This window comes from Megalopta genalis, chromosome 1 (assembly GCF_051020955.1).
Source record: "Megalopta genalis isolate 19385.01 chromosome 1, iyMegGena1_principal, whole genome shotgun sequence".
Lineage (NCBI taxonomy): Eukaryota > Metazoa > Arthropoda > Insecta > Hymenoptera > Halictidae > Megalopta > Megalopta genalis.
In genome coordinates this window covers 42,299,615-42,316,985 of record NC_135013.1, presented here as the reverse complement: position 1 = coordinate 42,316,985, position 17,371 = coordinate 42,299,615, and the positions used below count along the sequence as shown (strand labels likewise).

Sequence of the window (17,371 nt, the reverse complement as noted above, 5' to 3'; positions counted from 1 at the left end):
AATGAAACGGTGAGGAATGAGAATAGCGGCGAGGTAAGCGTCGCGAAAAAATCAAAACAATGTAATCAACTGCGAGTGTTTATAGTGATACTTATTACATCGAAAATTATATAAAAAAATGTTTCTGATATCGGAAATAAACGCCGTCGAGAAAATTTTGATTGACCGCGGCAATCATTGTCGTTGTTCATTTGTCGATTGTCGATCATTAAAACATCGAATCATCGCAACACGCAGTCTTTGTGACATGTTAATTGGTGTAATTTACGAAAGATGTCCTGTATGGGATCAGAAAGATAAAAATCATCGTAGCAGGTGTATGTTTAAATTCTCCATTTTCTTGCCTATCTCTGTTAATAAAAAGAACCGACACCATTTTCTAATCCTGTTTTTAAAATAATTTGGAGCTAATAAATGATATTTAGTTGCAATGTTTTCAGCCAACATGAACTTCTCAGGTACTTGTAAGTACATTTTCGGACATACTGAAGATGTTGCCCGTTGCAGCATTATGTTGTCTGTTTCTTTTCGCTTCACATTGAACATGAATCGCACTGATCTGGTAGCTTCGCAGTTCTCTGTACTTTATTCTCTCCTGCCTGCTTCACTGTAATCTCATTTTTGTTAGTCTTCAGAAATAAGTTACAGTAAATTCTCTCTAGAATGCCAAATTTTGAATTGCTGTGAATTTCCCTGTGTTAGTCCTAAGACTTCGTGATTTATTGCTACGTCGATGCTAAGGTTCGACGGAGTCGATCAAGCGTGCGATGCAGCACGCGACGCGGCTCCTTTGACTCGAATTCCCCGAAGATAACACAAAATGATCTGTTTGGGTGTGAGTCAGGTAAGTAAAACCGCGGAGCTATAAGGTACCAATCGCAACGACTATTGATGGTCAAGTTCTCCGTCGAATCGAGGCATGGGGCCTTCGAATTGCCGTCGAATCGTAGCATATCGCCTCGGAATTTCCGTCGAATCGTAGCATATCGCCTCGGAATTTCCGTCGAATTTAGGCCCGAATAGCATAACTCCACTGATATCTTCTTTCTAATGCTTTTTTGTTATAATTACAATTTGTACAATGAAATAAAATAAGTTACTTGCTACGTATAATGAATAAACATTGTCTAAAGCATGCCGCGTTTGGTCTCATTTTAATTGAAAGAATCTGGCCAACATATTAAAAAAAATTTCATGTTTAAAAAATTAGAAATAAAAAAGTTAAGTTATTCTAGCATTATTATGTATATTTATATTAATGTACACCGGCATACTGGCCGCTGCCTGTTTTGTCGACTACCCCGAGTTTCGTTCTCTCTTTCTCTCTCACGAGGTGTCGGCAAACTATACAACGAACCGCGAGGCTCGAAGAATTGTGTCTGAGTGTCCGCCGATTACCGTTTTTAATTCCGAGCTACGGGCCTTTTAGGGAGAATTTACTGTAATTCGATTATGATGTTGCAAGTTGCAAGCAATATAATAGACAACTATAATTGGATAACATTGAAAATCATTTTAATCATAAAGGTGCTAAGACATGTGTATTCTGCATTACTAAAAATAATTGTCCATTACAAACAGATTGAATGTTTTTGATACTATTTTAAATTAATAAATCAATAAAAATCGATATTGCTGATAACACTGCCCAATGCATTGTTCTAAATTCTAAATGCTTCGAAAACACATTTTAGATCGATGACAGAGTGCTTTTTAAAAATTATACAGAAAAGTTTCTATAAACATATCGCTTAAAACAAAGGAAGGATTTAATGTTTCTTATATTAAACAAGTATATGCCATAACAAACATTTAAATAAAATTTGATTTTTAGATTTTTTAAAATTCTTTTCGAATAATTTGATCTGTTTTGTGTGATCGTTCAAAATATTAATCTCAAAACCCTTTATGACTATTGCTACAACATTCTGTATTATTATTGCTTTTCATCCTCATTACTTAGAACTGGTAGCTTGCCAATAGCGTGTTCCCGATTTAACCACGTGTTCTGCAACAGGTGAGTGAAAACAGGGATGATTCTTCATGATAACATAAGGCGAGAATAAAGAGAAATATTATTGTTTTTACGTTAGCATATTTTTTTCAGATAGTTTTCGTAGACCTATTAGTTGCGTTTTTGTTGTCTCTAGTATAACAGTTATTTATTTTATTTAATTCCCAAAAAATGCGTAATTAGATAAAAATTTATTACACTGGGTTAAATTGACCTTTAAATGTAATTAGAGGGTTAAGAACTATGTACTTCTGGCACGGTAATACTTACACTTACTTTATAAGTTTGAGACTTTATAACGTTTTATTTAATAAATCTAAGTATTTTATACACAAATGTGATAGGAATATATAGTTTTATTTTACTAATGCATTCAGATTCATGCAACAATTTCAAACCAATGAGAACACGAATTATATGGGTGTTATAAAGTCATATAAATCGTGCACATAATAACTTTGTAAACAATATATTACATTATTTAATTTAATTCATTCTTAAAATGTCGCATATTTCGGTATAGTTTTTGATTTCTCGTGTTCGCTGCAAACGCATTTTAATCAGTTGAAAAAATATATTAGTGTTGTTCGAAGTTGTAAAGAACTTTACGAAAATATCATAATTGAATAATGGTCACCTACACAATTGAGGAGGCCACAACTGATTGCTATATATATAGAGATAAGTTAATCGTTAATAAAAAATATATTGTAGAGATAAGACACTGCCATGTTACTATTTACTGATTTCATACGTGGTAATTGCACGTTATGTGAGAGTTACCAGCACTTATTGAAAAGTTGGCTAGGTAAGTAAATATTTTATTTTCAGTATTTTATGTTCCCACGTTTTATGTACCTACAATAGAATAAATATAAAAAAAATATTATAGAGTTTGTTTATTCGTAAGCTACTGGGACAGTATTTTGTTGAAACATAAGTATTTTTTTATTATCTACGCTTTTGAAACCAAACTAATTGTAAAAGTGGTAATTATGAACTTCATAAAACCTATGTGTTTATAATATTCTAAATATGTATTGTATTCATTATTTATGCTATCTTTATAATATTCCATGTTTTTATAGTAGTATGAAAGTTTAAATGTTTATTTTGATATTAGGAAAGCGATTTCAATGTTTGATTTAAGTTTTACTATTTTATGAATACATTACATGTTTTAAAATATAAGCGAAAAATAATAAATTTATATGAACCTATAATGAAGCAACATTCTTGATATTTTCAAATATTTTTTTGTATATACCTATTTTTATTGAATTAATTTTACAATTATTACCGGAAAAGTTAGCAAAAGTTGTGCAAAAGTGATTGAACTTAAACAATAATTACAAATTCAAATTTTAAAAGGTGCTTTTCGATTTATACGTATTTCATACATATTTAAAAATAAGACAAAATGTAGAATAATATTTTTTCATTTAAGACTCTATTTTCGAGAAAAATTAGGTTGAAAAAATAATACTATTGAATAGGAATCAACGGGCGGGTCTGGCCATGACACACCAATTCTACTTCTCGGCATACGAACGTGATTGTACAAGCCATGCGAACTTGACGCATCTTTCAACTCATATTGTTCTTTTCTTCTGTCTTATTTTTCTGTGTAGAATGTCCCCCCTTCCGACTGTGTCATCAGTTACTGACCACCCTGTGTAAATTTGGTATACAATGTAGTAATTAAATAGAGACATTAACAAAACGTACCATTTTTAATGACCATTTATTGATAATTTAAAGAAATAAGTATATCTAAAACTCTGGTTATAATAGTATTCGGCTAATTGTTAAATATATTTATTATCCCGAATTTCATCTTGAAAAATATCTACGAATCATTTCGTTAAGAATGACTGAAACTTAAAATTTTTGTAATATTCGCGGATTTCTAACTTTTAGGAGTTGCACTTTAATTCAATCAATCGAATTACTTAAGTTTAACAATTGTAAATATAAAATTCAATTTACGTATATATAGGTATATATTTACGTAAAATAATTTGTATAATTTATAAATGTGGTCAACTTTGAGGATCTGTACTTTAAAGGAAGGATACTCGTGTAAAAGCTGTATTATAAGTGATTTTTTTCAAATTCTTCTTGAACATTTGTTTAATGTTGTCTTCGTTTATTTTATTGGACAGCGTACAATCACGTTAATTTGTTTAACGTGTAAATCCTTGTTCGTGAGATATATAGATCCCATCATAGTCATGTGAATGTAAAAAATTAATACATTTCTTACACTTAGATCGTTTACGCTGAGGTTTAACCAACTTACAAAAAGAAGCATGAAAAATTGACTTTATATTGTTAAGAAAAATGTTATATTAATATCATTTTTATAGTATGTAGTAATAACGAATGTACTAATAACGAATACGCTGAACTTTGTTCAGTTTGATCGGTCAATTAGTTTTTAAGTTATCCGTGACGGAGGTTTAGAAAATGCGGTTTCAGGAAATAGTGTTTAAATTAGTGTTTCGAACTCTATCGCATTACTTTAAATGGTATCTTGTTACGAATCTGAAAATTTCTTCATGCAAAGGAATAAAACTTGATTTTTTAAACCTGTTACATGAGAATATTCTTTTCACTATTCCAAAACGAGAAAAGTCATAACTAAACGTCCTTTTGCTTCGCCTGTTCTTATGCAGATTACGACATATTTCAATGTATATGTAATTGTAAATTTCAAATTCAGTGAAGTTTTATATCCAATTGGTGGACTCGTTAAATTATTCAAGGATACATAGATTCGCCTTATGCTCAAGTTTCTTATTTAAAGTAAACTGATGTGTGATACTTATTTTAAAAAAATGAATAAAACAGTTATTATGGCGGGGGGTAGTTCCGAAGTATAAGAAAGTTCTCGCAAAAAGTACAAATTCACTAGATCTTGTCCATTAACTATTATCAATTATGTTCTCGTGATTTTGCACATATAAACATCAGTGCATTAAAAAGAGAATTTATGTACAAAGAGATAGGTTTATATAAAATTGATATGCTTTAGATAAAATCTTAGAAACAGGTTAAAAAATCACATTACAATATTTAGTGATAAGAAAATATCGACTGTTCTAAATGTGTTGCAGTATTATTTTTTTCATTCTTTATTGCATTTTAATATCAAACGAACTAGGTAACCTTGGTAATTGATACAGTTGTTTTCACAAGTTACGAGTAAGTACCCTGCGTATCCAAGGTACAATATAAATATCTAATAAAACGTACACATAAAAAATAATAATTATGTTTAGTTATAATACAAGTTGGACCAATAACATTGACCACCTTGAATATCTCCATTATTTTTAAAGATATCCAGAAGTTTTTTTATGTAAAAGTTGTATGGTATGTTTGGAAGATTTCAAGGTCATCTTCATTTTTTTAAATACCATATTTATACTTTTCTGTTCCTACAAAAACTATGACTGGTTAGACGCTTTTAATAATGGCGTCAGAGTAAAATACAGAAGTTTACATTATAGAAAATGCTCTTAGTGATTCTTATCAATGCAATCTGCAATTTTTAGATTATTACCATACAACTTTTATAAGTTTCTCTATATCCTTAAAAATATCGGAAATATTCAAGGTAGTCAAAATTATTGGTTTACCATGTTGATAAAAAAGATAATTCGAACTTATCTGGTGAACTAAAGTTGTCATTGAATATGTAAAAAAATATACACAATGCAGTTTAATATCGCGTAGTATTCAATTCCTGACGAAACCACATAGTTTGTTATCATTACATCTACAAAATTACAAAGATAAAAAACTAGAGATAAATAAAAAATTGTACAGACAAATTTCTACGCATAGTTACTAGATCTACATAGAACATCTAATATTTGCCAGAATACATCTTGTATCAATTAATACTATTAATTAAAAAATGATAACTGTATCATGATTATAGTTACACCGAAGAACAGATCGATTTTAAAGTTTCTTGTTATTCATTTTTAGAAGTGTTGTATTCTCTTCTTATCTCGATATGGAAAATAAATGGCAAGTTCAAATATGATAGAAAGATTATCAGAACTACATGAAGTTAAGTTGGTTTTGATTTAATTACAGAAACATAACAGTGTCGAATGAATCTTACAATATTATAATTCTAAATAAATTTTCTGTTCAATTAAAATACATAAATAATTTTCTATTGCCATCACCACATTATACGAGACGTCATGGATGTTTATGGACCAATTTACGAATGATAGTCATTCGTAAAACATTTTTATTGATTACATCAATTCTTTCTTCGATCCAAATATAATTAGTTTTATGTGTTCTGAAAACACTTATTGCATGTACACGAAATGAAACGTTTACCTTACACTTAATCATTACAATAATGAAAGTTAATTTCTAGTGCATATATGTACAGTGTTATATAAAATTACTAATGCCCTGATAAGAACCAAGGCAAAATTTTCTTAAAATTTATATCAAATACGATCACAAAGTTTGTTAATAACAATTTGAATAATGTTTCAACTGAACATTTGCTTGAATGAAGTTGTTCAATTGGAATCATCATCATCGTCTGATTTTACAGCATATGAAATAAGTTTACGAACACGGCCTCCTCCGGATCTTGCTGGTGGATGTGGTGACGTTTCTGTGGCACTACTGTCTTGTGGTGCATCTGTTTTCTTCTTCTTCTTTTTTACCTGCACCATTGGATGAGGATTATGAAGATAATTATACAAAGTTAATACAATCTAACTGGCTCTCCTAAGTAACTCAACTGCTCTAGGCAATAGAAAAAGATGCATCTTCTTTTTAATGAAGAAACATTCGTTACATTCATCTTTTAATAGAACTTTCTAAAATACGTATAACGATTTATATTTAAATTTATCAGTTCTAACCGAGCTTCAAGAGTACAGCTCCATAAGCTGATTAAATGTGCCCTAAACCAAATCGATTTTTCTTTATACCACATTCATAAAAAAACTCTATTTCTTCTTCTTGCTTAATGGAAAGTTATAAAATAACTCAGGAATATTTTATCTAGCCAGATACATCACCAATTTTCGATATTTTATCACAAGACATTAATTGTAAGTTATGCTTGTATATTTTGTCATTTAATACGTATATTATGTAATTTTGAAGGTTTCTATATTTAGAGAAGTAATGTATGAACAGAAAAATGAAATTCAAAATGAAACAAAAATTGTTGTATATATGCTATATACTAAATCGTTGTAACGCTTCTAACATCACTGATTGACGCAGCAGTACAGTGTCAGACTGTGAAGACGTTGGAAGCATGTCAAAACATGGTCTGAACCCTGCAGAGATAATGTTTTTTTTCTTGATAAATCACACTACTTTCAATTTCCTACTACATGATGTTCTCACATGTCTTAAAAAATATTGTATAAATATTTCAAAAATATTTTAAGTCAACACATATGCAAAAATAAATTTAGTCTTCGCATGTTTTATTTTTAGTAATGAAAGGAAACATAGTTGAAAAGACCTCTGTCCTGAAAAACTATTTTTTTTAAGCTCCTCTCACAATCTAGGTTGTTGAGCTAATTGAATATAAGTAACAGTGAACAAATATCGGGCTTTTAACATCTTTCTATAAATATTATATTATATAATAAAAATAAGGAATCTAGTATGAACTTGAACCAATCCTCCTTCTCCTATTAAAGTTTATAACGATAAGTATTTTTACAGTAATGTTGCTATGCATATTTGAAATATAATAAATAAAGAAGGCCAGCCATAATTTTTTTATATGTACTCCCACGTAAAATGTTGGTAAAACATTAAAAAATATTTCTGTAATACGGCGACAATCTCGTGTAATAATGAGTTAAAAGTCAAAGTATGATTTATGAGAAAAAAAGACTCAAGACTCTCAGCGGTACTCGAAATATATCAGAAAGTCTCCAACATCTGCACAGGCGAACACTATACCGTTGCGCATGTTCTTTTATCTTCCAATTTAAAAAAAAAAAAAATATATATATATATTAAAAAATTTATACAATAAGTCATATTATTTTCAAACAAGGAACATCTAAAGTCATAAAAACTACTAAATTAATCCATTCATTGAAATACTTACATTTTGTTTACTGGTGAACGCAAAATCTTCTGAATCTGAATCTGAATCAAGTATTTTTTTCTTTAACTGCCTTTTCACGCCTTTCCCTCCACCATTTTCTGTTTTCTTTTTGGCAGGTGCTAACATGTAAATACATAAATTTTCAAGTAACGACATAAGGAAATAATATAATTGTTATTATAATCTAAACGGAATCCTTACCTTTTGCAGGAGGTGAGAACGTCGAAAATGAATCTTCACTAGAAGATATAATTGATACAATTTTTGGTTGTTTATTGGAAACCGCAGCATCCTCTGATTCTGATTCAGAGGAACCCATTTTTGTTTTGAATTGTCTTTTCACACCTTTCCCACTTCCGTTTTCAGTCTTTTTCTTTAGTGCTAAAATATGAATAATATAACGTAAATATATTACATTATACAAATAAATCGCACATTGATAATATATAACACTGTTTAACACGATTTTAACTTCTTCTGGATTTTGTAATATTCGATGGATGATCCTTGTAAAGTGTTACTTCCCAAATACAAATCGGAAACGAAATTGTTGTATCACCCTTAGTTTTCAAAAAATTCGACGTCTAATTTTGAACAAAAATGAGAACTAAAAACTTTATGATGGTCTAATTGGTTTTGAAAGATAGAGAAGAGATTCTTGAATGTGTCAGTATCGACATTTATAATATTTTATGCTTCTAAGTACTGTTAAACGACCGTCCAAGTTTAAAAAATTGCCGAAGGACGTATTTTCTACGTAATATATTTGCATATTTACTAATCTGATTATTTGATTCTGTAGACATTTTTGAAGAACAAACTGTGGATAAAAAGTGTCAAAGCGGTTTCATATTTGTACAGGTCGAGAAGATGAGTACATATTAGCATTTTTGAACTTTGACGGTCGTTTAGCACTACTTAGAAGCATAAAATATTATAAATGTCGATACTAACACATTCAGGAATCATTCCTTTATCTTTCAAGACCAATTAGACCTTTATAACGTTTTTAGCTTTCACGTAATATATTATTTTTGTTAATATTTGTACGTTATCGGATATTACAAAATCCAAAAGAAGTTAAAATTTGTTGAACAGTGAATCTAACCTTTCTGTGGTGATGAAAACATTGATTCTTCACTAGATGATGCAATATTTTTTTGTTTTTCGCGAGAAGAATTACCAATTAAAGAATCGAATAATTCCTCTGAGCTTGCTGTTATAAACAAAATAAAAATAGTTCTTAAAAAATATATGCGTAGGTAGTACAATAGCTAATACACTTCGAATTGATGTTTGTACTTACGTTGTGACGGTAATGCTTTTCTATCTATTTTAAAACTGTCATCTGAATCACTATCTACAATCGCGGGAGGCTTCATTTTTCTGAAATAAAAACAGCGACAAATTATCAAAATATCTAATATTTACGGATGTATATATGCACTTGTGAATGTTACTCACTGTTCAGAATCTGAAGGAACATTGAGGTGTCCAGGTTCACTGTCAGATGACAATTCTTCATCGAAATTATAGTTCTTTTTAGCTATAACATACAGAAAGTTCAACAAAAATAAGTAATTACATACACAGATATGCACTGTTTCACTGACACCAAAGTATGACAAATGTATACACATTCCATTTACTCTATGAATAAATATAAAAGTCGATACCTGTAGTTCTACGGGATGTTTTTCGAGGCTCTGGAGGAGGAGAAATACTACCAAAATCAATGTCATCATTACTATCAGAGTCTTTATCTCTTTTTTTGTCAGATTTTTCTTTTTTCACTTTTGCTTTAAAAGGTAATGTTGTTTGTTTCAATGCTAATTATGAAGAAAATAAAAATATTTAATAAATTTCCCGAAACCTATCTACTTTCATTTAATCAAACATGTATAATCACCTTTCTTGCCTCCTGCTTTCTTTTCTGTACTACCCACTCTGTCATCCAATGATTTTGCATTTGCATCAATCATAGCATCAAATTCATCTTTCTCCTCTGTAGATTCTTTCTTTATCTAACATAATATTAAATTTAGGAATTAAAACATAGGATAAAGACAATTTAATTGCATATGTTGTAGATACTTCATTAAATTTACCTTTGGTTTTTTAATTCCTTCCTTTTTGTCTTTAGACATAATGTCAGCTTTTTCAATTTTTTTCTTTAATTCAGTATCGATTACAGGAACTACTCGTCGGATGGTATCTGGAGAATAGAACTTGTTTGGTGGTTTCTTAATGGTTTTAGACAACTTCTGTTCTTCTTTACGCTCTTTCTCTTCAATCTAATAAAGTGTAACATGTAGAAGTAAAACTCATTTGTAAAATTTTTAATGATTGAGTAATGTACTTACTTTGTTCAATTCGTTTAACAAATTTTCTAAATCCTCTTTCCATAAAGATACAGGCGTTCGACTTTGCAGTCTCTTTAATTCTGCTATTTTTTCATCTCTCTGCCGCAACAAATCATCTTTCCTTTCTTTTGTCAAACTCCACAATGTCATTCCAAGTAGATAATCAAAATTTTCACTTGCTAAAGCAGTAGGTGTTGGGGCTGATTCATCTTCGATGTTTTCAGCTACCTCTTCCTAATAACACATTGCATTCAGTTATGTATAAAAGCACACATTTCAATACAGAAGAATAGAACTCGATTTATATGAATCTGTAGGGAGACAAGTTGAATCACATAATCAGATCGTTCATATAATAGGAGTCCACTTGTCTCCCACCACTGATTATGCACTGCTAAAATTTTGTTCATATAAATGGAGTTCATATAAACGGAGTCCCACTATAGAGACAATTTTGCAATTAAAGTCCCTTTCTTCTACCACTTACTTGATTTTCCTAACGTGGCATAACAATTGAATTTTCATAAATTACAATATACTTCCTCAAAATAAATATGTTTATAATACGTACCAATGCTTCTTCTCTATTTTGTGATAGTTTCCAAGCCATTACTGGATCTGACTGATAGTTTCGTTTAACTAACTCGGCTATCATATCTTTTTTCTTTTTATTTTCGATTACAATAGTACCGTCACATTTTTCTAAAATAAATCGGGCTTGATTCGAAAGTTTAGACGCCTCCGCATCCAAGATACCTTCTAAATAATCTTTTCTTTTATGGTACATCTCCATTCGTAGATTATAAAAGGTTTTAAGAATTTGTACAACGCTATCATACTTTTGGAGACATTGATTATGGTCAAATGCACACTGGATAGAAATTAACATATTGTAGAATTAAAAGTATTTTGATTTTTATCGTATATCAAAAATACCATTTCTTGTTAGTTACCATAGATGTAATTGCCATCGTTGTCTGCAATTTGAAAGCTTTGTGAAGACCATCCTTTTCCAGTTCCACTAATTTGTCACGGTTTAAGATAACTACAAAATGTACTGATGTATCTGTATTGTACTCCTTGTAATCTCTAAAATATTATTTGAAAAGTAATAATTAAACAAATATTTTGAATTTATCTACTTTTGTAATCTTTGTGGCAATGTCAATAATATTTACGAAATAACAGCTGGTATTTTATCAGTTCCATGCAACATTGGTTCCAAAACGGTTTCTTTATATGCCTGTGTCCAAGTACCAACTGGAAGTTCAGTAATTTCAACTTTATCTGGTCCAATTACCGAAATTTCTCCATTAATGACATATCTATAGTCTCCACAACTTTCTATTACTCCTTTAAAGTTTTTGTAATATGGTATCTGGATAATATGAAAATACATCAAAAAACAAGTAAAAGTAAAAGTATAAGAGTAAAAGTATATATCACCATTGGTTTTGGATCACCACCATCCATCATTCTAAACAAATTTTCAATGATCTCTCTAGGATTATAGTTAGGTATCTTTGTCATCCAACCAGTACCGATACCATCAGCTCCATTTACCAACACCATCGGTATAGTTGGCACATAGTGAATAGGCTCAATTTTTTGATTATCATCATATTCATGTTTCAGCAAAGCATCATCATGCTTGTGAAATATAAATCTTGCCAACGAACTATAATTATAAGACGAAGTAAAAAATTAACTGTCTCCTTAAACTTGTAACTGTCTCAGAAGAAGAACATATATACCTAAGCATTGTGAAAATATAACGTGGGCTCGCTGCATCTTTTCCTCCTGTAAGTCGTGTACCAAACTGACCAATGGGCTGGAGTAAGTTAATATTATTACTTCCCACAAAATTTTGGGCAAGGTTAATAATTGTTGCCATGAGTGACATTTCACCGTGATGATACGCTGAATGTTCAGCTACAGAGCCAGCTAACTGAGCAACTTTCACTTCACGTTTATCATTACGTTTTAAACATGTATACAAAACTTTCCTTTGTCCAGGTTTAAAGCCATCGATCATATTAGGTATAGAACGTACATTATCGTAGTTACTGTATAAAACCAATTCAACATTAATAAAATCGGAATATGTCACAGCACGTGTATCCTTTTCATAAAGATAACGCTCTCCAAGTCCAATTTCTTTTCTCCTCTTTGTTTCATCCATATGATTCGTTAACCAGTCCTTACGCTGGTCAGCACATTTTTTACTGAAAGCCATAATAATATTCTGATCATCTTGTTCTCCCTTATATTTGAATAGAATTCTATGCCTAGACATATTTTGAAAGTACTCCTTTGCTTCTTTAGCAGTGGAAGTACCCAAACCTATATGGAAAACAAATGACTGTAGTATTATTCAAATAAATATTCATGATAAAAACATTTGCGAAATATGAAAAATTAAAAACCTTTGTAGTACTTGATTTTGTAAGTATGAAAATTATGTGTTTCTGTCTTCCATTTTTGAAATTCTGGTAATGAGAAGAAACTTAATACTTCACTCCCTTTTGACGCTTTTACAATGGGTGTAATAAATTCTTCCACAAAGTTCAGCTTTAATAGTGACGGCCAATTGTGATGAATAAAATTAATTAATAAGCCTTTGATATGGGAACCATCCTATACACATACAAATAACAATTATTATGTGTTATAACATACTTACAGAAAATTAAATTTACTAATAATTAACCTGATCCTGATCTGTCATTATCATCAGCTTGCCATAACGTAATGTTTTTAAATCATCTCGGGTTTCATATTTCTTTTTATATTGAAGACCGAGAATTTTTATTAAGTTATTGATTTCCGCATTTTCCAAAATCTGCTTATGTGTAGCTTCTCTTACATTTAAAATTTTACCTGAAAATCAATTTTACTAATTACAACATGTACAATCCAATGTATGGTATAACTATCAATATTATTACATTTTATTAGTATTTACCTCTTAGTGGAAATATACCATATCTGTCTCTACCTATGGCAGATAACCCAGATACAGCCATGGTTTTAGCTGAATCTCCCTCAGTTAAAATAAGTGTACACTCCAGCGACCTACCAGTACCAGCATCATTAGCATCTTCTAATTTTGGTATTCCTGAAATGTGAAATTACATTAATTATTGTTTCTATGCCAATTATGCAAAATTGTTATATATTATATCTAACAATATTTTATTTATATACTATTGAATTTACCTTGTAATTTTCTTTGCTTTGATTTAGGTCCTAATTTTTGAAGTTGACTATCAGCCTTAAATTTTGCCCAAGTTAGAACTGCTTCAACAATACCCATCTTTGTTACCTATATAGAAATGAGAATTATACATATAAGTTAATCCAAATATTTATGAATGCAGTATCAGGAATATTGTAGTTAATATATACCCCGGTTATAAATTTATCACTAAGTGTGCATTTTGACCCAAAATTTTTAGGCTGTGATGTCATGTTTTCCTTAGTTTGTGAATCAAATGTAGGATTGTTAATGAGACAATTGATAAAAATCCATAAATGATTTTTTATTTGAAATGGTTTGATTGCAACTCCTGCCTTGTTCTTCTTCTTTAATGTCTCTGTTAACTGTTTCACTATCAATTCTGTAACATGATCTACATGCCGCCCACCCTATTTTATAGAAAAAAGCAATAAGAAATAATTTTTCTGTAGAATGTTATGAAAGCTTTTAGTTTATCTTTTCAATAAATACCTTAGTAGTTGCAATACTGTTTACAAAGGACATTTGCTGGAAACCCTTGTCAGATAAGGCAATAGCCACTTCCCAACGAGGACTACAATTTTCATACACAATTTTTAAAGGATTACCAATATCATCTTCTTTGCCTTTAATATACAAATCAACATAATCTTTAAAACTTTTTACAGCTATTCTTGTCCCATTGAGAAATACCTTAACACCTCTAGTAGAGGCAGCTATATCATAAGCTCTTCGAGACATAAGAGCAACTATGTCATCATCTAGAGAATTCATTTTAAATTTTGTTAAGTCTGGTGAAAATATAACTTTTGTAAAATCTTCTCCAGCAAATTCTTTAATTCTTGGTTCACTTGCAAATCCCATGTTATTACTCCATGTCTACAAATATACGCATATTATATACATATATCGAATATAAAGCAAACTGAAAGTATCTATAAAATAATGACCTGTTTTAAACATCTTTTGTATTCTTTCGATGCCGTTTCTACAGTAAAACGATGACTGAAAATATTACACAATTTGGCACCATAGCCGTTTCTACCTCCAGTTACTTTTTCTTCTTCATCATCATAGTTAGATGATGTTAACAAATGTCCAAATATCATTGTAGGAACATACATGTTTTCTTCTTTATGAACTACCACTGGGATACCCTTACCATTATTCCATATGGATATGAGATTGTTTTCTCTGTAAATTAAACATATTTATTACCAATGTTAGAATTACATAGTGCACTTTTTATTCCCCACACATTAAACAATATATATTAATTATGTATTTAATACGTACTGGTCTAACTCAATTTTAATTGTATCCATTTTGGGATCTCTTTGTTTATTATCAGCAGCATTTACTAAAATCTCATCAAATATTTTATAGAGACCAGGAACATATTTTATTTCTCTCTGGACCATTGATTCTTTCTCTTTGTCATAAATCCACATCAATTCTGTTATTGGTTCGACAGAACCAATATAAGTATCAGGACGTAGTAAAATATGCTCCAACTGAGACTTTTTTTGATATATGCCTTCAATCGTTTTCTTCTTTGGAGCATTATCGCCTCCATTTTCTACTGTTGTACTCATTCTGATACGGATGTTAGTGTTTACGTAACTACAACAAATAAAAGTATATTAACAATAAAAGTATATAAGTAATATAAACATACATGTATACATAATTAAAATGAGATACAAAATATAAAAGTAAATTGTTGCATTTACATTTTGGGTGACGATTAATCCTTTATGTATATTAAAGTACCATACCATATAGATGCTAATAACAGTTTTATAAACAATAAAATTTAGTTTTATAAAATTCTTAAAATGTATACGTAGAGTTTTCAAATTGATATACAAACTCCTAGACATTTTTCATAGTTACATATTTTATTAATATTTTACAGCATGAGTTACAAATTATAAAATCCTCATGTTAGCGTTAATGTTTAAGGTCAAAACAACTTATTTCAATAACCCCCCCTCTACAGCATTTCAGTAAATAGTTTTATAACAAGCTATTGAAGTACTTGTAATAACTCCGTTCAAACTTTTGTTTATAAACAAGAAATCATAACAAATATATAATACTACAACTTACTGTGTATTACTAAATGAACACATAAATCTCTAATTTCGAAAAATTACACAATTGCAGGACAATTTGTGCACGTATTATTTTACATCATTGCAATTAATTTGAATGCTAACTTTAAACTTAAATCTCTCAAAAATATGAAATAGAACTATAACCTATTAATTTGAGCCTTAAGAGGTCTTGCATATATGGAATATTTTTCTCTTTATATCAGAAATTAAGAATAAAACTTGCCAAAAGAGTTTCGTACCAGAAACAAAGTTTGCTAATATGGCGGGAAAACATCTTCTGTGTAATTGGCTAGTACGGAAGAAGACGCCAATTTAGTATAAACATTTACTTTTCGAAAATTACAGATCTACCTATAAATTCTAAATTTATCTTAATAACAATAATAAAAACAAAATATTTCAACAAAAAACTAAACCATAATCTTCTTCTTATAGCCTACCTTCAGTAAAATAGCGATAAAAATGCTCAGTAGCGTCGGCAACAGAAACTTTCACAGTTATCGTATCTCAATTTCGATTAAGACTATCAAGTGGCGTACCACAATCAATACACGGTTAAAATTAATTAATTACTGCACGCACCGGTTTGTTTTCTTAAGTGGCAAATGGTAATTAAATAATTGATCCTACACAAAAAGTGTTTCTCTTGTTCTACTCTTCGACTGAAGCTGCTATACGGTAGTGATACAAACTACCCATTTTCAAGCGCCTAAAGTCACTGGTGCTACATATGAACACCGTTCCAAAAGACAACCGAAAATTAACTAAACAAACTAAAAGTACTTATGTACATCTTCTATTGGTTAAATAATATTATTTATAGTGCTACTTTTTGATTTAAAAATATAACATTACTTATCGTGATTAAGTTGGAGTATGGTTGTAAAATTATTATACTTGACCAGTAATGCACATATATTTATTTATATGCCTGTCAAAAAAGCATTCATTATTAAAGTAATGTAAGGAATCTATTTTATTAATTATAAAATAATATACGTATAACAGATAATAGATTTTAAAAATGTAAATAACGAAATTATATAAAATCTAACCAACTATTTTTTTTTTATTATATATTATTTAAACATGAATACATATATTTAAGTTCTAAATGTATTTAGAAAATTTGGATGGTAATAAAACATTTTTTCATTAGGGCTGTATTATCTGAAAGAATACTCAAAGAAACAAATAAAGTTCAATAAATATAGGAGCAATTTTTCAGTAGCTCTAAATGTATACATTGTGTACATAGTGAGTTGTTATGAACATTATGTCACTACATTTCAAGAAAAATATTTTAAATAAACTTAGTTGTCTTAATACATTGTCATATTTATACTTTATGAAATAGAATACTTTGTCATACTATTACAAATATTAAATATTTTCACTATGGATACTGTTAATGGTATCGTGTAGCTTTGGTTCACTTTTTAAAAACAATATATTTAAAAATTCTAAACCTTTTTTATCTCGAATATGGACCTTAAACACGGAGTACTT

The 17,371-nt window shown here is 29.7% G+C and overlaps 1 protein-coding gene across 3 annotated transcripts; it reads right to left on the bottom strand.

Moving 5' to 3' along the window:
- Positions 1-4,129: 4,129 nt before the first annotated feature.
- On the bottom strand, positions 4,130-16,566 carry Top2 (DNA topoisomerase 2). 3 transcript variants are annotated; one of them, XM_076528164.1, is made up of 24 exons: positions 16,445-16,566; positions 15,039-15,365; positions 14,693-14,936; positions 14,235-14,621; positions 13,913-14,152; positions 13,724-13,829; positions 13,470-13,622; positions 13,215-13,384; positions 12,931-13,141; positions 12,259-12,847; positions 11,951-12,182; positions 11,683-11,882; positions 11,458-11,593; positions 11,076-11,375; positions 10,505-10,738; positions 10,250-10,435; positions 10,051-10,165; positions 9,818-9,970; positions 9,606-9,687; positions 9,448-9,527; positions 9,250-9,357; positions 8,343-8,522; positions 8,142-8,260; positions 4,130-6,723 (listed from the first exon to the last, which is right to left on the bottom strand). In XM_076528164.1, exons 2-24 carry the CDS (start codon positions 15,335-15,337, stop codon positions 6,574-6,576), a joined length of 4,674 nt encoding a protein of 1,557 aa, XP_076384279.1. In that variant the 5' UTR covers positions 15,338-15,365; positions 16,445-16,566; the 3' UTR covers positions 4,130-6,573. The 3 variants fall into 3 exon arrangements, with proteins under 3 accessions (XP_076384279.1, XP_033327002.2, XP_076384272.1); XM_033471111.2 differs by having other exon boundaries at positions 16,303-16,561; XM_076528157.1 differs by lacking the exon at positions 16,445-16,566 and adding an exon at positions 15,855-15,892.
- Positions 16,567-17,371: the final 805 nt, after the last annotated feature.